At 37.9% G+C, this 24,390-nt stretch overlaps 1 protein-coding gene across 1 annotated transcript; it reads right to left on the reverse strand.

The window, feature by feature from the left end:
- Positions 1-22,901: 22,901 nt before the first annotated feature.
- Positions 22,902-23,637, reverse strand: LOC147611259 (uncharacterized). The gene has a single exon (XM_086784617.1). It carries the CDS (start codon positions 23,635-23,637, stop codon positions 22,912-22,914), a length of 726 nt encoding a protein of 241 aa, XP_086640743.1. The 3' UTR covers positions 22,902-22,911.
- Positions 23,638-24,390: the final 753 nt, after the last annotated feature.

Here is a 24,390-nt window from a genome sequence, read left to right on the forward strand (position 1 = left end):
ATTATGACGCAGCCTACCACTCCATGGTCTATCAATAGACCCACTAGATGAGGACTCTCCTAGTCCACTCAAAGACTGTGATTGCTGACCTGCATTCTGTGCAACCACACTTCCACTCACATCAGCCCCAACAGCTTCTTTTTCAACAGCATACCAGCTGCTCATCTCATCAAAGACAACATCCCTGCTTACCCTCAACTCACGTGTAGCAGGGTTATAACACCTGTATCCCTTTTGCTTAAGGGAATATCCAATAAACACACATTTTTTAGCTTTTGGATCCAGCTTAGTTCTCAGCTCATCTGGCAGCTCATCTGGCACATGCACATCTGGCACATGCACATATGCAATGCATCCAAAGACTTTCAGATGAGACAAATCAGGTTTTCTGCCAGTAAACCTCTCCTCTGGAGTTACATCATGTATGGCTGCAGTTGGAGTCCTATTCATGATGTATACTGCTGTAGAAATAGCCTCAGCCCAATAGCTATGCGGCATATTCTTCTCTTCCATCAATGCTCGCACAATCTCAGCAATGTGCCTGTTTTTCCGCTCAGCAACTCCATACGATGGCCCAGCTGAAGTCAAGGAAGTTGATATTGCAGGACTAGGGAAGGAAGCCAAACTTGTTTATATTGCTATTTAAGGACTTGACTTCCATTAAAGAAAATGAGCTTGTTACTCTCCTTAAGGAGTTTAAGGATTGTTTCACCTGGAACTACAAAGAGATGAAGGGTGTACCATCTGAGGTGGTGCAACATACGATCCCAATCATGGAAAGATCAAGACCAACCAGGAAAAAACCATACCAGATGAATCCTATATGCGGCAATTGTAAAGGAGGAAATTGATAAACTCATTGCTGCGGATTTCATCTATGAGATAGAACATACAGATTGGTTGTCACCAATCGTAATAGTGCCAAAGAAGAATGGGAAACTTAGGGTATGCATCGATCTTAGAAAGGTTAACGTAGCTACTAGAGGAAGGACCATTATCCATTGCCCTATACGGAACATGTTTTGGAGAGAGTAGCTGGTGAAGAAGCTTACAGCTTCTTGGATGGATTTTCAGGCTACAATCAGGTGTCTATAGCACTAGAAGACCACAGCCTTCAATATAGTGTGGGGGACGTTTACTTACAAAGTCATGTCTTTCAGTCTCACCAATGCCCTAGCAACATTCCAATGATTAATGTGCATAGCCTTCAAGGACTACTTGTTGCAGAAGTGGTTGGAGGCATTCATTGATGATCTGTGTGCACACTCTTGATGGACAGACCATCTGGCTTACTTAAGGAAGGTGTTTGAGTGATGTCGATTGAATCTTATATCCCTAAACCCTTTAAAGTGCCAATTTTGGGTCAAACACAGTGTGATATTGGGACATATTATCTCTAAGAATGGTATATCCATAGATGACAGCAAGGTCAGGTTGATCTTGGAACTACCACCACCCACTAATTACAAAGGTGTGTAAAGATTTATGGGCCACGTTGGGTATTACCACCCACTAATTACAAAGGTGTGTAAAGATTTATGGGCCACGTTGGGTATTACCACCACTTCATATAATCTTCTATGCTAAAATTTCCAGGCCATTATATAAGCTACTCATTGTATTTGAATGGACTGAGGAATGCCAAGAAGCATATGATAGACTGAAGCAAGCATTGGCTAGCGCGCCAACTCTAAGACCACCTAATTGGGACCTTATATTTCATATGCATATCGATGTATCGAACTTTGCTATTGGATGTGTATTGGCACAGCCTGGTCAGTTCAAATTGGACTACCTAATTTGCTTTGCTAGTCTAATTGAATGATGCAGAGGTGAATTATACTACCACAGAGCGAGAAGGGTTTGCCATGGTTTATGCAGTCAAGAAATATTGACATAACCTATTGGTCAACAAATTTGTGTTCTTCGTGGATCATCAGGCCCCTTATTATATTTGGTGAACAATCCTAAAGAATCACACGTTGGTTACTATTACTATTGGAATTTGACTTCACGGTTACAGTGAGAAAGGGGACACAACATGTGTTTGGGCCGATAATATGTCGAGAATTCCAAATGGGGAACCGACAACTGGTGTTGATGATAACCTCCCAATGCTTGTTTGTTCAAACTAGACATGGTGCTCGAATGGAGCGAGGAAATATCCGATTATCTAGCTTATGGTTTTTCGTACACACAAGAACGACCCTTAAACAAAGATGAAATGTGGCGGCTTATTAAGCATGCTGCACCCAATTAATTACAATAGGAGAACTATACAAGCTAGGTAAGGTAAGGACAATGTTCTAAGAAGATGTGTGAGAGAAGATGAGTTCGTTCACGATATTGGATGAAGCACGTTCAGGGATAGTCGAGGAAATTTTTCTAGAGAGAGATTACCGCTCGCAAGGTGCTTCAAGCAGGACTATGGTGGCCTACAATGTTCGGGGATGCCATAGAGTTTGTCAAAAGGTGCGAAGAATGTCAGCAATTTGCTATCCCGCCAACAAAGGGACAGGATGCCACTCACCCATGTTATTGTAAGACAACCTTTTGAGAAATGGGAGATTGATTTTGTTGGACCTATTAGTCCAGCGGTGCATCCATCACCGATATCTAATCGTCCATAGACTATTTCACAAAATGGGCAGAACCCAGAGCCTCTAAGCGAGTTGATGCACAAACAACAGCAAAGTTCTTATATGAGTAAATTATTTTGAGATTCGGCCGCCCATTAGAGTTAGTTAGTGATTGTGGTTCACATTTCATTAATGAGGTGATTGATCACTTACTTGTTGGATTCCTAGTAGTCGACCGAAAGTCATCACCTTACTATCCATAGGCTAATGGTCAATCAGAGAGTACAAACAAGATTTTGTGTACTATTTTGTGTACAGGGGGAGAAACTAGACATCTTGAGGGGCTGGGGGAGGAATCTTACATCCTACCCCACTTAAAAAACGCGAGATGTCCTCATCTCACAGGTGGAGTATAATCTCTTTTATCTTCTTCTTCTTCTTCAATCACTTCCAGCATTACTGCCTTGGAAGTGGACGGCTGATTTGGGAACAACTCTCTTTGACTTCCCCTATTCTAAGGCAGAGGTCTTGCATTACTTTGGATTGAAACAGCGGGTTGGTGTTAGAGGGTCTACCTCTGGGATTTCCCTGATTTTGGCGACAGATAGAAACCTGATTACTCTAAAAGGAAGGAGCTGGAGTCTGGAATCTTGATCCCTGATTTCCTTGCCCTGAAAACCTTGATCCAAAAGGAGTTGGACAATCCATACTGCGAACATCCAAGTCGAGCTCTTCCTCATCGAGTTGGGGGTTATCATTTCTACCACGATGACCTCGATTTATGTTCCTATCAATACGAAAAATCTTGTTAAGTCCCTTTATTTATAATTCAAATCCGATTTTTGATTCATCTGATTCTGGGGTTCTTTAGATAGGTCGTCTCTCCACAGAATCGTGGATAAAGATACTCGCATTATCAGATAACAATTCATTCAGAACATATCATTCATATCTTTAAACACAATAATGGTCTATTAGACCGAAATTTCCATCTGAACAGTACTCCATGGGGGATTTCAATTTTATAGATTTTTAATTTGTCATCCCTTAACTTGATCCACTCGGTCAAGAGTTAACAGTAGCAATCTGTTAGCACAATCCACTAATCTCATAGTGATTTGCTGAAGTCATTATCGTCATTCCAGTTATAAACATCAACACACGGGCTCGTCCCATTCATCCTCATTGTGGTTTTGCTCAGTTTATTGCTTTTTAACCAAAAATTCAGGAATCATCATTTTTCAATCAGAATCCAATTCAACTCATCAGTTCTTCTCAACTAGAATTTTAAAATCATATCAACCACATTCGAATTCATCATCTGGATAGCATTTTAGCTTATAATTTCAAGATCTTAGATTTACTCGTATATTCTGCCAATAAAGAGCTGCAGTTATACCCTCAGTATATACGAGTAGTCACCGTCCTTGGAACTATAAGGTAAATACCATCATGTCTAGGCCTCAAGCAAGTCAAGGATTCCATATAATTGTAATACTTCCATCTGAAGACCTAATTATCAATTTAGGAATTTCATTCTGAACATCAATTTGTATGAGTTTCATCACACAATTCCAACCTTTTACTGCTACTTCATAAATTTATGACATTCTTGGTTTTTCGGTTGATCCACTTTAGCCAAATTGCTCTGATACCAGCTGTGAGATCCCTGTCTCCACTGCGCAACGAATTTAGGGGTGCTAGCAATAGGAGTAGCACTTCTTGCACGGGCTAGGGTCCCTCACTTGGGGCCTCGCCCACGGATATCTGGACAAGAGACTAATCCATCGGTTCTTCCAAAACCGATCCCGGAAAAACTTCCCTTGCCCGGAAAGCACGGGCGATTCGTCTAGGGTAAATTTTTCTCTAACATAGTCAAAAGTCTTAAAACTAACTGAACTGATCTGATCGAACCCGTAGTATCAAAGTCAGATCAAGGAAAAGATTGCACTTCGATCATAAAGACCAACGCTTTTTTCCTCATTTGAGAAGCACAGCCATTGATTCTTTTCCATAGAACAATTTTTATCTGGGATTTATTTCATCTATCGTACTATAACAGAATTGAGTCTCATTTTAGGGATCCATCAATCCAGCCTAACCCCATCTAGTCCCATGGGTTAGCCAACTGCCTAACCACTGTAGTGATGGGATCCAATTAGGAATTTGGTAAGGTTTTGTCCCGGGTACCAGGGAAAAGAGTTCCCAGGTCCCCTAGCCGGATATTCATGCAAACTTAAAACTAGTCACACCACTTACACACCCAATATGAAATTGCCTTTTTCACAGAATCAGCATCTTCTAAAAATAATCTTTTAATGAAACCATTGTGTCACTGATCATAATCCTCAAAATCTCCGGTTGAATCCTTATTTCCAATCATTCCTTCATCGGTGTACCTATGGCATGATTGGCAACCAGAACGCTCACCGCCTGTCCACTCAAGGGCCTTTTCGATAGTTCCTAGCTCATAGTAACTGGCAATATATTCACATATCAAAATGGAATCTCCATTGAAGATCAGCAAGATCAACCAACGGATCCATATAAAAGAGCCATGGACTCATCCGTTGAGGACCAGCAAGGTCAATCAACTAGATCTAAGCCCGAATTCAAAAAACAACTTACTCCTTGTTCCAATATCTTCCACGACGCACGTGTGGGTATCGTCGACGACCCAAAGCCCGAGCACCGTATGGTCAGCACCCTCTAGGATCCGTTGCATGTGACCTAATGCTTTACTCATAGGCTGCTTCCTTGGTCTCTCATCCACCGTACTGGAAACTCACCATTTTAATTGAACCGAGGATGGTCAAGACCTCGGCCGCGACCTTGCTATGCGAGATGTCCTCCATTGACTCTCCGCCGTCAGTTGTTGCAACTTTATCAGATTAGGTCTCCACGACCTCATTCACAAGACGGTCAAAATGCTTCTCCAGCATTCTTGACATAAAACAGTCATTTAAAAATACAGTTTCTATAACGAACTCTCGTCTTTCCACATTGCTCCACATCAAACCACATTAATTAATTCCACAACCATTTCATAAGTATTCCTATTCTCATCCAATCACATCATTTTCATCTCATCACATCTTTTCTCAAATTATTCTCATCAGATCTCATCCACTCGCATCTACCCATATCCACATCTCATCACATCACATTCATTCACATCTCATCCATTCAGACCACATCACATTCACTCACATCTCATCCATTCAGACCACATCACATTCACTCACATCACATCTCATTCATTTTACCTAACATCTCATTCATTCACATCTATCCTGATTCACATCACATTCATTCATATCCATCACATTCACATTCATTCATATCCATCACATTCATTCTCATCACCATTATATCACATCACTTCTATCCATATCATATCTCATTCATACACATCTCATCTCATTCATCCACATCTATCCAATCGTTCACATGTACGACTACTCGCATCTATCCATACATTCATATCTATCACTTCACATCCACATATATTCGTGTCACATCTCATCTCTTTACATCACATCATATTCTTTCACACACACATCTATATCCATTCTTCACATACACCACATCCATTCTTTCACATAGTCATTCAAATCCATTCTTCACATACACATTCACATCCATTCTTCACATACACATTCACATCCATTCTTTCATATACTCATTCATATCCATTCTTCACATACACATCCTTATCCATTCTTTCACATACTCATTCACATCCATTCTTCACATACACATTCACATCCATTATCATCACATACATTCACTCACATCTCATTACATCTATTCACCTCACATCTCATCATCTCTATTCACATCACATCCATCCATCCATTCATTCCCATCTATTTGATTCACATCACATCTCATCACATCTATTCACCTCACATTCTCATCACCTTTATTCACATCACATCCATCCAATCATTCACATCTATCTAATTCACATCACATCTCATCACATTTATTTACCTCTCATCTCATCACCTCTATTCACATCACACCCATCCATCCATTAAATCACATCTATCTAATTCACATCACATCCATCCATCCATTCACATCTATTTGATTTGCATCACATCTCATCACATCTATTCATCTCATATTCTCATCACTTCTATTCACCTCATATTCTCATCACATCTATTCATCTCATATTCTCATCACATCTATTCATCTCATATTCTCATCACTTCTATTCACATCACATTTATCCAATCATCTATCTGATTCACATCTTATCTCATCACATCTATTCACCTCACATCTCATCACCTCTATTCACAGAATTTAAACAGAGAATTTAAGAGGATCTTAATTTTTGATATAAAGATTCTTTATGCATCTATTTATGTATAATTAAAATTTAAGAAAAATAACACTTTTGAAATAAAATTAAATCCCTTATGTATCTTTCTATGCATAAATTCAATTTTAATGAGAATAACACTTTTGAAATAAAAATAATTCTTTTATGCATCTTTCTATGCATATGACTTCCCCTATTCTGAGACAGAGGTCTTGCATTACTTTGGATTGAAACTACGGGTTGGTTAGAGGGTCTACCTTTGGGATTTCCCTGATTTTTTACGGATAGAAATGTGATTACTCTGGAAGAAAGGAGCTGGAGTCTGGAATCTTGATCCCTGATTTCCCTGCCCTGAAAACCTTGATCTCCAAAGGAGTTGGACAATCCATATTACGATGTCCAAATCCTTGACAGTTATAGCATTTCACTCCCTTGTTCAAGGGTGGAACTTCTGAAGTTGAATTCCAGGGGATTGAGTTTCGGGAAAAGGACATTTCTTCCATTCTGGAACTTCCCATATCCTGGGCTTGATCCTGATATCTCTTAGGCGGTGGAAGGTTAAAATCACCTTCTGGAACTAAAAACCTTTTGAAAGGTGATGGTGTTGGCTTAACGAATTCAGGGGTGCTATCAGCAGGAGTAGCACTTCTTGCGTGGGCTAGGGTCCCACACTTAAGGCCTCGCCCACGGATATCCGGACAAGAGACTAATCTATCGGTTCTTCCAAAACCGATCCTGGAAAAACTTCCCTTGCCCGGAAAGCACGGGAGATTCCTCTAGGGTAAATTTTTCTCTAACGTAGTCAAAAGTCTTAACTAACTGAACTGATCTGACCAAACCCATAGTATCAAAGTCAGATCAAGGAAAAGATTGCACTTGGATCATAGAGACCAACGCTTTTTTCCTCATTGAGAGGCAGAGCCGTTGATTCTTTTCCATAGAACAATTTTTATCCGGGATTTACTTCATCTATCGTACTATAACATAATTGAGTCTCATTTTAGGAATCCATCAGTATCCAGTCCCATGGGTTAGCCAACCGCCCAACCACTGTAGTGATGGAATCCAATTAGGAATTTGGTTAAGTTTTGTCCCGGGTAGTACCAGGGAAAAGAGTTCCCAGGCCCCCTAGCCAGATATTCATGCAAACTTAAAACTAGTCACACCACTTACATACCTAATATGAAATTACCTTTTTCACAGAATCAGCATCTTCTAAAAACAATCTTTTAATGAAACCATTGTGTCACTGATCATAATCCTCAAAATCTCCAGTTGAACCCTTATTTCCAATCATTCCTTCATCAGTGTACGAATGGCATCATTGGCAACCAGAACACTCACCACCTGTCCACTTAGGGGCCTTTTCGTCGATAGCTCCTAGCTCATAGTAACTGGCAATATATTCACATATCAAAATGGAATCTCTGTTGAAGATCAGCAAGATCAACCAACGGATCCATATAAAAGAGCCATGGACTCATCCGTTTGAGGACCAGCAAGGTCAATCAACCAGATCCAAGCTCGAGTTCAGAAAACAACTCTTACTCCTTGTTCCAATATCTTCCATGACGCACGTGGGTATCGTCGACAGCGACCCAGAGCCCGAGCATCGTATGGTCAGCACCCTCTAGGATCCTTCACACAGGTGACCTAGCGCTTCACTCATAGGCCGCTTCCTTGGTCCCTCATCCACCGTACTAGAAGCTCACACCATCTTAATCGAACTGAGGCTGGTCAAGACCTCGGCCGACCTTGCTACGCAAGATGTCCTCCATTGACTCTCTGTCAGCTGTTGCAACTTTATCAGATTAGGTCTCCAACGACCTCATTCACAAGATGGTCAAAATGCTTCTCCAGCATCCTTGACATAAAACCGTCATTTAAAAATAGTTCAAAAGTACAGTTTCTATAACGAACTCTCGTCTTTCCACATTGCTCCACATCAAACCACATTAATTAATTCCACAACCATTTCATAAGTATTCCTATTCTCATCCAATCACATTATTTTCATCTCATCACATCTTTCCTCAAATTATCCTCATCAAATCTCATCCACTCGCATCTACCCATATCCACATCTCATCACATCACATTCATTCACATCTCATCCATTCAGACCACATCACATTCACTCACATCTCATCCATTCAGACCACATCACATTCACTCACATCACATCTCATTCATTTTACCTCACATCTCATTCATTCACATCTATCCCGATTCACATCCCATTACATCACATTCATTCATATCCATCACATTCACATTCATTCATATCCATCACATTCATTCTCATCACCATTATATCTAATCACTTCTATCCACATGATATCTCATTCATACACATCTCATCTCATTCATCCACATCTATCCAATCGTTCACATGTACGACTACTCGCATCTATCCATACATTCATATCTATCACTTCACATCCACATATATTCATGTCACATCTCTTCTCTTTACATCACATCACATTCTTTCACACACACATCTATATCCATTCTTTCACATACATCCACATCCATTCTTTCACATACTCATTCACATCCATTCTTCACATACACATCCTTATCCATTCTTTCACATACTTATTCACATCCATTCTTCACATACACATTCACATCCATTCTTCACATACACATCCTTATCTATTCTTTAATATACTTATTCACATCCATTCTTCACATATACATTCACATTCATTCTTCACATACATATCCTTATCCATTCTTTCACATACTCATTCACATCCATTCTTTCACATACTCATTCACATCCATTCTTCACATACACATTCACATCCATTATCATCACATACATTCACTCACATCTCATTACATCTATTCACCTCACATCTCATCATCTCTATTCACATCACATCCATCCATCCATTCATTCCCATCTATTTCATTCACATCACATCTCATCACATCTATTCACATCACACCCATCCATCCATTCGTTCACATCTATCTAATTCACATCACATCTCATCACATCTATTCACCTCACATTCTCATCACCTTTATTCACCTCACATTCTCATCACCTTTATTCACTGTGTGCGGACCAAACACATAGAGGTCCACTATAATTTTGTCAGAGAGAAAGTGTTGGATGGTACAGTGGATTTGCAGTATGTGAAGACTGGAGCAGGTGGCCGACATCTTTACAAAGCCACTTAGCAGGGAGAAGTTTGAGTACTTCCTTACTATGTTTGGAGTACATGGGATGAGCTTGAGGGGGAGTGTTGAGAACTTTGATAGCCCAAGCTCATCTACATCTTCATCTATGGCAATACATCATGAGCTTGAGAGGGGTTGTTGAGATTCAAGCTCAATGGCAGCTTGTGCCAGTTGCACTATGTGCTGGCATGTTAGGTAGTAACATGTGTGAGACATAAATGACTGCGTCCAGCTGGTCATAGTGAGTGGACATTAGCTAGGGTTAGCAGTGTGTGGACACAACACATGTAGTGTGTTGTAGATTATGGATTATGGCTTTATTCATTGTGTGAGAAGGGAGATGGCTTCCCTCTATGGTTAGGATTTGATAATACATTAGAGGGTTTGCTCCTTTGTGTGTGTCTCCTCTCCCTCTACCTGTTTTTCATCAAAAACTACTTAATGGAATCAAGAAAAATTGAAAGAGCTGACTCTACAGCTAAAGGAAACAAAAAAGGAAAGCCAAAAGTTCAAAGCTAAAGTTGAGGAGAGGACAACATAATTGGAATCTACACAACACAAGCTTGTAGAACTTGATGAAGGGGAATCTCCTCTACGGATGTAAGTCACAGATACTCTATTGGAAATAATTTCAAACCATGCTAATCAGTTAGCCACATTAGTTGTACCCCCTAGACCCCCCCCTCTCAACCTCCATCATTTTTTACTTCCACTTTGCTCCTCTCTATGATTGAAAAAGAAATAGATTTTGATTCAGCTTATGAAGACACATAGTGGATGATTCAAAAAATGTTTAGGTAAACCACACCTACACTATTGATGGAAATTTTCCATAATGACATAGAACTAGAAGATCCTACTAACACTTTTCTGACCCTAATTCATCCCATATTACTTAACTCCAAATCGTGGGCTATGAATCCTCTTGTCCTCGTCGTAAGAATTCCCTGAAGATGAAGGGCTCATTTTGTTAGACTTACCAAACAATCTAGTCTTTGAGTCCCAATGTCTTAGGGAGAACATTTCACATAGCTTAACTTGGATGAGGATGTATGGACATCATAAGGTTAGGAATTGTTATCTTCATCTTAACTTGGATGAGGATGTATGGACATCATAAGGTTAGGAATTGTTATCTTCATCTTAAAGACAAAAAAAGTAGCTCTTATCAAACCTCTAGGCATATGGATTTTGTATCAATTGATGTGTGCACATCTAGAGGTTTTAAAGACAGAAGGTGAAAGGGAGTTCAATCATATTTATCTTAGTTACGGAGTCCTACAAAACAGATGAGGAGATCCAACTAGAGGAGTCAATTTTCAAACATATTTTCAGGATAAACCTTAGGACCTTGATGTAGATAAGGAATTGAAGAAGTATACAAAAAAATCAATCTACTCTTACAAATCTTATTCACCCTAAAACTTGCAAAACCAATGATCACATACAAATCATTAGAGTGAATGGGAAAAGCCAGTTGACTATGAGGATTCCCTACCAAATGAAAATGTTCTCAATGGAAGTACTAAATGAACATCAGGCCACATAATGTTTAGTGGGAAATCTATGTACTAGAGAAAATTTAATAGAGGCCATAAGTGAGTGTAGAAGGGAACCAAAGTGGGACCTAAAGCAAAAAATAATCCAAGGATGTCACGATTGACTTGATTTAAGAATGCCGAGCTCACACCAAAATGGTAGGCTCAAAATTACTCAATCTCTTTTCAAAAATTGAGCAACAAATTCTAGAAATGTGAGAGTTTTAATCAATAGAGAGAAATGTGGCACAATAGAAAGGAAGTGGAGCTAAATAAATTGGAGAAATTGGAAACTTGGAGCATTCATTAGATATTCTTAAGGAGGAAAGGCCCTACATTGGATTGGTATAACTACTTCTTGTCTCAAATAGTCTCAGTAGCACCTAGAAATGTGTGTACACTAAAATAAGAATGATCATATGATGTTTGAATGTTTTTGTGGTCACTATGAAATTAAGCTTCCAAGATCTAACAAGAGATATAATTGTGCTAACTTTGATTTCTTATACATTATGTCGTGCTGCCCACACTAGTTTTTTTTTTAATTCTTTGGTGATTATAGATTGAGAGAGATTCAAGATTATCTCCTCTCTCCCACCAATATACACGCATTTATGCTTAACATTAAAGATTAGCTTAAAATTCTCTTACTTACACATGTATGGAATGAAGATGTGGAAACCATGGTACTAGTTGCTCCATCAAAATCATACTACTACTATAGCCAATCACAATGGTACATGATAGTATTTTGTGGCTAGAAGTTTATGAAGTACAAGAAGTCAAAGAAGTTTACCATCACTTGCTAGATGCAGGAGACAATTGCAAGATAACTACTTTGTGGGATCTATTTAGATTATAGGAAGATGCAAAAAGACTTAAAAACCTTATATACCCATATCACTCTAAACATAAAAGTTTGGAAGCTCCTACTCCCTCAAGTTACATAGGAGGTCTTGAAATTGTAACTTATTTGCTGGGAGGGAACACAACCAATGGTAGGAAGATGATGCATTCTTAGTAGAAGAAACTACCATTGGTCAAAATACAACCAATGAAGTACTAGAGGAGAAACCCATTTACAAGGTATACAAGGGTCACCCAAGTTCACCAAACAATGTTGAAATGCTCTTTGTAAGAGAAGATATAATACAACACATAGAGAATAGGTGATCAAGGAAGGGAACCCATGGTTGCAACCTTAGTTACTTTTCCAAACCCTAATGTAAGTAACCACTTTTGATATAACTTATCCTTATCCTTATGATCCCAATCTAGGAGTCTAGACACCAACTACCAAATTCATTGGAAAGAGGCCATCTTTAGCCTATCTGTAAGAATACACAATAGCAGAAGCTGGATCAACACAATACAAAGCATTGAATCATAGAAAGAAGTGGAGAGTAAACAATATTATTACTTGCAAAAACTTGATTACGAATTGATGACATTATGCTCCAAATAAGGAGCTTTGATGGCAATCTAGACACTTTGGGGACGAAGGATGTCTTGCTTACCAGAGTACTTGAACATAATGAACTCATCCACCACCAGATGTGAGTGCAACAAATGTGTGTCTAAAGGCATGAGTCCAGGAGACATGAATCTAGGCAGCATAAGCCTACAGATGTAAGCCCAAAGACATGAGCCTAGAAGAAGAAGAAAAAGTTTCCAAAACCAAAAATTTCAAACTCTTTTTTTTTCGTAGATGTGAGCCTAAAGGCATGAGCCTAGAAGAAAAACAAAATCCAAAACCAAAAATCTCAAACTCTTTTTTTATAGCTTGAGTAGAACACAGACATATCTAAATTCATTTTCAAACTTAGTCTTTAGAAGGACTATAATGACCGATTCACAAGATGAAACCCTTGGATGTGAACTTGCTCTTTAGTTCAGGACTATAGGGACTAATTCACAAGATGAAACCCTTTGATGTAAAGTCGTAAAATGACAATCCAATTGATTATAGTACATTAAAAAGGCAAGATTGGATCTCCCTCAAGCAAGGAGCTTTGGAACAAAATGAGCCAATGAAATGCAAATATTAGTGAAGGAACAATTGAACCCCTAGAGAACCGCTAGAAATGGGACCCACCACCATGATCCTTCAAGTCCTACCTCAAGCAAGATTGGATCTCCCTCACGCAAGGAGCTTTGAGACAAAATGAGCCAATGAAATGCAAATATAGTGAAGGAACAATTGAACCCCTAGAGAACCGCTAGAAATGGGACCCACCACCACGATCCTTCAAGTCCTAGATTCACCAACTGGCCCAATAAACAATGCCATATTAACTTCATGAAAATGAAATTAAACCGCCCTAAATATAGGCCAAGCTCTAGTGAGAATGACCAAGAACCTCAAGGTTTTCTTCCTCAAGATGTGCTCATGGAGATTTGGGACAAACTGAGCCAATTTAATGCAAACATGCATGGAGAAACAATTAAACCCCTAGAAATGGGAGCCACCCCACGGTCCTCGAAGCTCCAAATTCACCAACTGGTGGCCTAGTAAATAGAGCTATATAAACTTCATGAAAAGGGCATTAAATTGCCCTATCTTTGGGCAAATATCTAGTCATCAAAGGACTAATAACCTCAAGGTTCCTCGAAGTGCTCAAACCATGTCAAACACATTTGGTGTCGACCTTAAGTTACATTTTTCCCAAATTGGCCAAACCTCAAACATAGAAATCAAGATATGTCTCTTGTGCAATACCATTAGGGAAGAGCATTCCATAAAACACTCAAGCAACCACACACAGTGCATGCTGGAGCTCCATCTTTGGCTCATCATGGAAGCTTCTTCACCATGGAACCATGTTCTAGTTCCTTTTCATTTGGATTCTCCATTTGGATGAGGAACAAGGAACACGGGGAAGGGTAGCCAATGACAAGATACCTCAAACCCAAGGGTTCCACAAAATAAATCACATAATGTGTCCTTACAAGTTGTAAGCCTACAACCTCAAAGGAGTGCCATTTTGGAAACCCCACAGTCATTAGGAAATTTTTGAGCTCATTTTGGGGCCCTGTAAGGAAGTTTGACCGGAATATTCCCTCCAAAAAGGGGCACTGGATAAAATTTTTGCAAACGAACTCCAAATTTGTCGGACCTCACATATTTAGATTCTACTCTTCAAAAGCTATCCATTGATATATAACACGATAGGGTTCGGAGAAGGGACAAGATAGATACCTAGAAGATTCCTTTTTGCCTAGCAAAGATTCACGTAACGTGAATCTTTGCTAGGCAAAAAGGAATCTTCTAGGTATCTATCTTGTCCCTTCTCCGAACCCTATCGTGTTATATATCAATGGATAGCTTTTGAAGAGTAGAATCTAAATATGTGAGGTCCGACAAATTTGGAGTTCGTTTGCAAAAATTTTATCCAGTGCCCCTTTTTGGAGGGAATATTCCGGTCAAACTTCCTTACAGGGCCCCAAAATGAGCTCAAAAATTTCCTAATGCCACAACCTCATATTCTTTTAATCATAGAAACCAAACAAATGTATGCTAGAAAACAATATAATCAGGGAACTCAACATCCCAACAAAGGAAACTGAACCTTTCAAGCTAAAAACCCAACCATATCGAAGGCAATGGGTGAAGAAACCTGTTCTACATGCTCAAGGTTACTATGAATGGAAAAAGAAGTGGATATCAAAGTAGGAAGTCAAGGCACAATCATCAATAGCAAGTATCATGTATGTTAAACCTTAACATCAAACCCAAATCCTAAACTTAATCCAAAACCATGAAGAGAAAACACGCAAGTACAATCCAAAACACTATTTTGTTGGTATTGAGGTTAGTTCAGAAAACCAAAAGGTAATAACCAATTTTAATTTTGATGTTACTCACATTTTGATCATCTTTAATTTATTAATTAGCCTTTTCATTTTATAATTTAGCTCTTTTTCTTTACTCTGTGTAAGTTTTGAATCTTTGGCTTTTATTAATACTAAGACTACTTGTGATTTTGGAGAAGTAGAAAAGTATTAAGTTAATCAGGCTCCTGGTCATTTGATTTATGCTTTCAAAATTGTTAATATTAAGTTTTTCATTATGTTTTTTTAATATTGATTAATCTAGTAGCTTATGTTGAGGTATCATTTGGTAAATATTTATTTGATTTGTGTATTTGTTTCTTCATTGTATATTTCCCAAGTATATTTTCCAAAGAGGAAAGTACTCTTGGTCATTTGATTTATGCTTCCAAAATTGTTAATCTTGAGTTTTTCATTATGTTTTTTAAATATTGGTTAACCTAGTAGCTTATGTTGAGGTATCATTTGGTAAATATTTATTTGATTTGTGTATTTGTTTCTTCATTGTATATTTCCCAAGTACTTTCCAAAGAGAAAACTACTCCAAAAGTAGTATACACACTGTGGAGGTTTTCAACAAGAGAGATGAAGAGGGAAAATGGATCCCCTAAACAATGCAGTAAATTCTCAAGGGTGTTGATGCAAAGAAAACTTCTCCATACACACACAAGAATAGATAAGCATGTAAGAGAGATGGATGGCTGAATTTTCCACTATTTTCTTCACTTCTCTATAACCATAACATAAAGATAAGAGTATATAATCTAGGTAAACTTACTCTAATGCTAAAACATGAACAAGTCCATTATGTGAACTCGACAATATGAGCTAACACTATAACTATGCCACAATGCTTGTAAACCACAGTGGATGTAACACAACCTATAAATCACCGGTTTCATATCAACCATATTCTCACTAACCATTCGAGTGATGTAAGTACAAAGTTGTCATCCAACTGCACCATCCATATCCACACTAGTTGACCTCAATATATCAACACTCCCCCTCAAGCTCAATTCCATATCCTGCACTAGGTGATGTAAGTACAAAGTTGTCATCCAACTGCACCATCCATATCCACACTAGTTGACCTCAATATATCAACACTCCCCCTCAAGCTCAATTCCATATCCTGCACTCCAAGTAAGCTTCTAGACCTATGAAGTTGTCATCTAGGTGTACCATTCAACTAGTTGACCTCGATATTTTAACACTCCCCCTTAAGCTCAACTCCATATCCTACACTCCAAGGAAGCTTCTAGACCTACAAATTTATATGTACCCAATGCCTTCATGAAGATGTCAGCTACTTGATCCTCTGTGCTAACATAAACCAAATCCACCAACCTAATGTCTCACAAAATGATAATACACCTCAATGTACTTCGTCCTAGTGTGATACACTAGGTTACTATGGTGCTTGTATCGTCACAATAAATGACAACTCCCCCATCCATGGGCTCACTCATATCTGCAACCAATAGCTTCTAAAAACAGGCTACCTCATATGTTGCCATAGATGACTAAGACTTTGTACTCAATAAAACAACCATCGATTGCTTTTTAATCGTTTAACAAATAGTAGCACTCCCAAAAGAGAGTATAAAGTTGCTAGTAGATCTCCTACCCCCTGAGACACTACTAACCCTATTTACATTTGTGTACCCATTGACCTGTACCTACATCCCAGAGAGAAGTCCATAATGTACTATGAACTTTATGTACTTGAATATGCTCCTAGCCGCATCTAAATGTGGCTTCCTTGGGGCCTGCATAAACTGACCCATCAATCTAACTAAATAGCTCAAATCTAGCCGGCGGGTGATAGTCAAGCCACCTACTATGGGTGTGTACATGGTAGGATGATCCAAGAGATGACCTATATATGTGCAGACAACCTCATGTTCTCATCTAAAGGCAGTGTGATTGGCTTACACCCTGTCATCCACATCATGTCTACTACCTCTATAAAAGCCAAACCCCATCAAGTAATCTAGCCATATCATAGCTCACCAAAATACTTTATTTTCAACTTCTTGAGAAGCCTCATGAATTTCATCCTCATCACTGTGATAATCAAGCCATCAACATAGATGACCCAACTCAAGTTGATGTGAGTATACAGACAAGATTCAACAAAGCACTGAAATGCTTGTTGCTCAACATTTAAGGTACCCATCTAGCTATTTACTTCAGCCTATATAGAATCCTTCATAGGTATATACATCTTGTCAAACATAACATCCCTACTCACTCGCATATCCCATGCATAGTGGGGTTATAACATCTCTAACCTTTCTACTTAAGAAAATAACCAATGCGAATATACATTTCCTACTTAAAGAAAATAACCAATGAATATACATTTTTTAAACCTTAGAATAATCCAACTTACTTCTTGCCTCATTTAGTACATGTACATAAGCAATACACAAATCTAGCTTTCTAATAGTAAAAGTAAACTTTTTTCCCATGAACTATTATAGTGGGCATTCTATTCATGATATAAACTACAGTTGTGCTACTTGCTTCATCCCAAACATAATAATCTATCCCTTTCTCATTCATGATCAATGCTTGGGCAAAATCTGCAATATGCATTTTAGAACTCTATGCTATTTCCACATTGATATCTTTGACATCCACCTCCGCCTTATTGGCCTCTCTAGCTCCCCTTGCCTGTAGTGGTCTCTTTCACCTGTTTGCAAATTGGAGTCCTATTGTTGTCATCCATGATTCATGTTTCCATATTTCCTTGTTCCTCGACCTTTAGATAAAGGTCTACCTCTACCTCTAGATGAGGATCTACCTACCTCTAGATGAAGATTTGCTTACCTCTACATCTAGATGAAGATCTATCTACCTCTACCATGTGCTTGCATATTGCTGGAGGATGATTTATTCCCAATGTTCACTAATCAAAAGGACTATAAGGTCTTGAAAATTTGAGAAATTTTATTGAGTTTAGATAGATGTTCAAAACTGATCTCATAGTCTTTTCCATGTCCATTCAAAGTGAGCCGACACCAAGTCATCATCGACTCATGATCCCATAGATGAAAGGGCATGTACAATCCCTTTAATCTCCAATGAGTAATCATTGATACATAGCTTATTCCTTTGCATATTATGCAGCTTTTACTTTAAGTGCATCTTCCTAATCACCTTGGTACTTGTGTTATATAGCTTAACCAAGGTATCCCACCCTCGTTAGGTTCATTGCACCTTGTAATGACCAATCATAGAAATGGACACACCAATATAGATCCAATACATAACCTTTTTTCCCCTCTCATGCCATGCCTTAAAGGCCTATACTTCTTGTTGTCAAGTGGGATTTTCTTCCACAAGCTCGAGCTCCTTCTTATCACATGTTATACACCTTAACTATGGTATCCCATGCCTCCTTGGGTTTCATTACATCTTGTATATGACCAATCATAGAAACAAACACACCAATAGAGAGCCAATAATAACCTTGTTAGCCCTCTCATACCATGCCTTAAAGGCCTATACTACCTGTAATGAACTGGAATTTTCTTCCACAAGCTTGAGCTCCTTCTTATCACATGTTATAAACTACCAATCCCATAAGGAAGTTTGTCATCCTAAAATTTCATAACACCATATTGGGAAATTTGGGAATTTCCTAAGTCCCACTTTGAGAAATAGACCTATTTTTGTGCATTTTGTATAGAAATATTTGTATTTTTATAGCCAAACCTAAAAGTTTACCTTATCTATGAGAATAAAGCAAATTAAATGTTGAAAAAATAACTAGAAAACTATAGAGTATGTGTGTTTTCCTAAGGAATTTCTTCTTTACTTCACTTTATATTAATACATGATGCTTGGACATCAATGCATTCTCTCTCTCTCTCTCTCTCTCTCTCTCTCTCTCTCTCTCTCTCTCTCTCTCTCTCTCTCTCCAACCCTTGACCTTTGACTACATATGCATAGTCGCCATACAATATAATAGTATGGTTATAATTCTGGTTAGCTCTTTCTAGTAAGTTGGAAAGAATATGTATGTGTGGTTAATAGTCTCAAAAAGAAAATCCCAAAAAATATTACTTAGAATTATTTGAGATCAAAGCATACTATATTCTTTTTGTCTATATTTGTGCTGAATGTTTCTAAGTTGGAAAAAGGATATCTACATTACCCTTGAAAATAAAAATCAAAACAACAATAATGAGACTAATTTGAGATTTAATATATCTAGTATACTTTGCATTCATACTGCAGTCATTTAATATCAAAGCACAGTTGGTATATTTTTTCATCAAAGCCCGTTCTCTCCATCAAAATATAGTTAGAATATCACTCTTCCACGATGATCTTGTTTACAAAACAATCAAGTCTTCTATGAAATCACAACCCAAAAACCTTGAGCTAGTCTCCAATTATAAACACCAAGGTATAAGTTAGAGACATGAATGTATTGTTGCCTTGTCACATCATTTTTGTGGAAGGTAAAATTCTAAAGTTTTTTAATGAAGTGTCTAGCTACATGACCACAAGATACTTCATAAAAGTATATTTTTGACCGTGTGGCCAAAGATCACAAAAGACAATATTATAGGACTATTGAATTAAGAAGCAACAATGCATATAGTTGCAATGAACATTTTAGAATATATTTCCATACACACATGCTACAACACTTCCCACATTAATATGCATACAAGACATATGTGTAGATCATACTTAGAAAAACATATTTTAAGAGGAAAAATATTCGACCATGTGGCCAAATATCAATAGACACCAACTTGATACCTTTGATAATATAAGTCATACCAATATTTCAATCAAAGCAGTGCAATTGCAATTGGCAAAAGCATTGTAGCTATATGATACAAAAAAAATTCTTCCTATATATTTGACCATGTGGTAAAACATCAAAAGATCCAACACTTTAGACAAATATTTGGATCAAAGTAATGCAATTGGAATTGATTCAAGCATTCTAGCTACCATACAAGAAATTTCTTCTTCCAATATAACTTCAACAATATACTTGAAAATAAAATTCAAAACAACAATACCGAGACTAATTTGAGATTTAAACTTTTCTAGTATATTTTGCATTCATGCACGTATTCATTTAATATCAAAGCACAATTAGTATACCTTTTCATAAAAACACATTTTCTCCATCAAATTACATTTAGAATATCATTCTTCATTGAGGAGCTTGTATATAATACAATGAATTCTTCCATGAAATCACAATCCAGAAATCTTGAGCTAGTCTCTCTGATGTTGAACGCATTTATAAACACCAAGGTACAAGTTGTAGAAAAGAGTGTATTATTTTTGTGTCACATCATTTTCGTGGAAAGTATAATTTTTGAAGGTTTTTTATGAAGTGTCTAGCTACACGACCATTTATGTAGTCATCCTTATATCCTAGCTGATGAGCAAGTTGCATTGCTTCCATATCCTTTAGAGTAGAAACCAAAGGAATCCGCTTTAACCTCGATACTTGTGAGACACCCAATGGATGGGTTGGATGAATTGAGACTCTTGATGATGATCCTTGTACAATTGATGATCTCTTCAAGCAAGAAGTGATACGATTGATGTTCTTGGGTTGTACTGATGATGAAGATGACATAGCATTATCATCTCCTTTAAGCCATGTGTCAATCACAACCTTGAATTGTGTGTACAACTCATGTCCATATTGAACTGGCTCAAGTCCATATCGATCAAATTTTATGACTTCACGTGCATCATGGGATCCACTTAAGCGAGTCAAGTAGGGTAGAAGTTCCTCAATCAAGATTGAGTCTCCTTGGTTAACATCAAATGTCTGTGGATAGATGCAGTTCTCAAGAGGGTTAGGACACCCCTTGTAGGGACTATCATCTATCAAAATAGTCTTGCTATGTTCACAAACATTGCCATATTCGTTCCACACATACTGAAGGGGCTTGAACATTGCTTCCACCCCCATCTTGTCTGGCCGATAGATGATCTTGAGTGGATGCGTATGGCATTTCTCCTATCCCCCCAAATCATGAAAAAAGGATATCTCCTTTTTGCATAGCTCTCCAAGCAATTGATTATTGCGATGACATTTTTGTGTGAAGCTGTAGACCAAACTCCCACTTGGAATCTTGCAAATGTAGCTTCAAGAAACTCAATGCATCCTGGTCGAAGAACAACCCATTGCTTGCCCACTCAAAAACTTTGGAACCTCTTTGATGTGGAAAAACAACGTTGTAAAAGAAGACCATTGAGATCAAGTATTACACATAGTTTGGTAGCACTTTTCGCCAAGGCCACATCACTTACTTTGTTTGCTCTACTCAAATCTGCCAAATATGCAAATAGAGTATTCTTAGTCAAATTTGAATCATTCTATCATACAACACAAAGGTTAAGAATAAAATAGACATCTAGTCTCTTACAAGTTTTTTTTTTCATTTTAGAGCTAGTAAGCTAAGATAAAAACATTATATATAGTTCAATAGGGCTAAGTTTATTGTACTATTCCATATATACATTGTATATATGGAATAGTACAATGTATATATGGAATAGTTCAATAGGGCTAAGTTTATTGTACTATTCCATATACATTGTATTCCATATATACATTGTATAAGACATTAAATTTAATATGCAAATAGTATGCATGGATGGTAGATACTTCATCAAATTATATTTTTGACCATCTGGCAAAAAAATCTCAAAAAGTAATATTATATGACTATTGAGTTAAGATACAACAATGTATATAGTTGCAATGAACATTTTAGAATATTTTTCCATACACACATGCTACAATATTCCACATTGATGTGCATGTAGGACATGCATGTTGAGCATACTTAGAAAAACATATTTCAAGAGAAAAAGTATTAGATCATGTGGCCTAATATCAATAGACACCACATTGACACCTTTGATAATACAAGTCATACCAATGTTTCAATCAAAGCACTGCAATTGAAATTGAAAAACTCAATGTAGTTGTATGACACAAAACATTTTCTTCTAATATATTTGACCACATGGCAAAATATTGAAGGACACAAAACTTTAGAGAAAACCAATACCAACATTTGGATCAAAGTAATGTAATAGCAATTGATTGAAGCATTCTAGCTATACCATACAAGAAAATATTTCTTCCAACATTATCATGTACTTCATACTTGTATTTTAATACAGAAGCACAAACTTTTTGCAACCAATTTTAGGTACAATATGATGAAAATATTTCTAGAAATAAGGACTCTTAAACAATAAACACAAAACTGAGAGAAATAGGCTTGTAAGGCTTGCTGTAGATAGCACCACAAAATGAGAAAATATGTAGGAAATGTTATGTCATGAAATCATCCTCCAAAACACAAGTTCAACCTTACACCATAGTGTTCTCATTGACAAAAGTTAGAGATAGAGAGGTTCAAACACCTGAAGTAGCCTTCAACCTCTCTTTCATAATAATATTTGCTATGTCTTGGCTTGATTCATCCACACCCTCCGGCGGTAGGTCAAGAGCTAGAGCACCAATGGGAGGAACCTCTTGAGCACTTGTAGGTGGGTTGGCGCTCTCATGGGCTCTCCAACATGCCGCTTCAATCTCTCTTTGCTCTTGACTATTGCACACCACTGCAATAGTCTTCATGTGATGTTCCAATGCGAGCGTTGATGCAACACCACATGAGAATATATCACATACAACCTCATGTGCATCATTGAATGCCTTGATTGTAGCCTTGATGACCTTCTTTTTCTTTCTAAATATGGCCTTTGCAATAGTTTGTTCTTCTTCAAGCTCTCCATCCTTTCCTTCTTTGTCAATGGCTTCAATGGATTCATTATCCAAAATGCATGGCTTGTTGGAATTTCCAACATATCGATCTAGATTGATGAAGCTTTTCTCCATGGTCACAAGTGTCAACACAACAAATGAATCCATGGCCCCAAAAGCAAGACTCTTGGACATTGGTAGAAAGTCAACACTTCCAACTTGCATATGGTACTTGCATAAAAGATTCTCAAGGGCCTCCTCCATAGCTGCCATTTGTTTGCGATTGAGAAATGACAACAAAATGAATTGTTTAGGCTCACATGTCATTTTTAACAATGTGAAGACCACCTTTCCAAACATGATAGAATCCCATGTCATGCCCCCAACTCCATGTGCCGCTTCTAGGACAACCACACCAATGGTAATAGGATATTTATACACATTGTATATAAGATCGAATGCCTCAAGGTTGCACCCCACAATATATACTTGCCAAGGTAAGCTAGTAGAAGAATGAAGAGGATCTTGCTTCTTCACAATAAGAAAGTTCACAATGTCTTTTGCACCATTTGGCAATGGTCCTGCATCAGCCCCACGTGTGAGCTTTTTTGACACCCAATCACTGCAAACACCTAAAATCTTTGTGTATACATCGTTGGTGATGTCGTATGCAGCAACAAGATCTTCCCAACTCTTCATCATACTATTGCTAACATGAGTTGAGGCATTGAAGAGAGAAACTAGCTCCTCATGGAGCACCCTATCTTGCTTGATTTGCTTTGCCCTTGTCTCCATGTCAACAACATCCTCTTTGTCCCATTTGTTTCTAAGAAAGACGATGTGTCCATCATTAACTTCCTTTTGTAATGTGAGGATGTCCCCATCCTTTAGACCCATAAGGCAACGAAAAGTTACGGGAGAAGGCTGCCTTCCCTTCTTTGTGGTGGTATCCTCTTGAGATGAAAGCTCCCCCTTTGAGTATCTCTTCATGATGGTAATCCAACCATCAAATATCTCTTGTGTGCTCACTATCATATGACAATCACGTGATGCACACTTTTCTCCAATGTATTCTAGAAATCTCTATCAAAAATAAAAATATGAAATGAGAAAGAAAACACCAAATGCATC

Source organism: Cibotium barometz, chromosome 47 (assembly GCF_041138505.1).
Source record: "Cibotium barometz isolate CiBa-2024 chromosome 47, ASM4113850v1, whole genome shotgun sequence".
In the NCBI taxonomy this organism is placed as follows: Eukaryota; Viridiplantae; Streptophyta; class Polypodiopsida; order Cyatheales; family Cibotiaceae; genus Cibotium; species Cibotium barometz.

What these genes read in the sequence shown, in the direction of transcription:
- LOC147611259 (XM_086784617.1), bottom strand. Translation starts at nt 23,637, where the DNA reads ATGACATGGGATTCTATCATGTTTGGAAAGGTGGTCTTCACATTGTTA.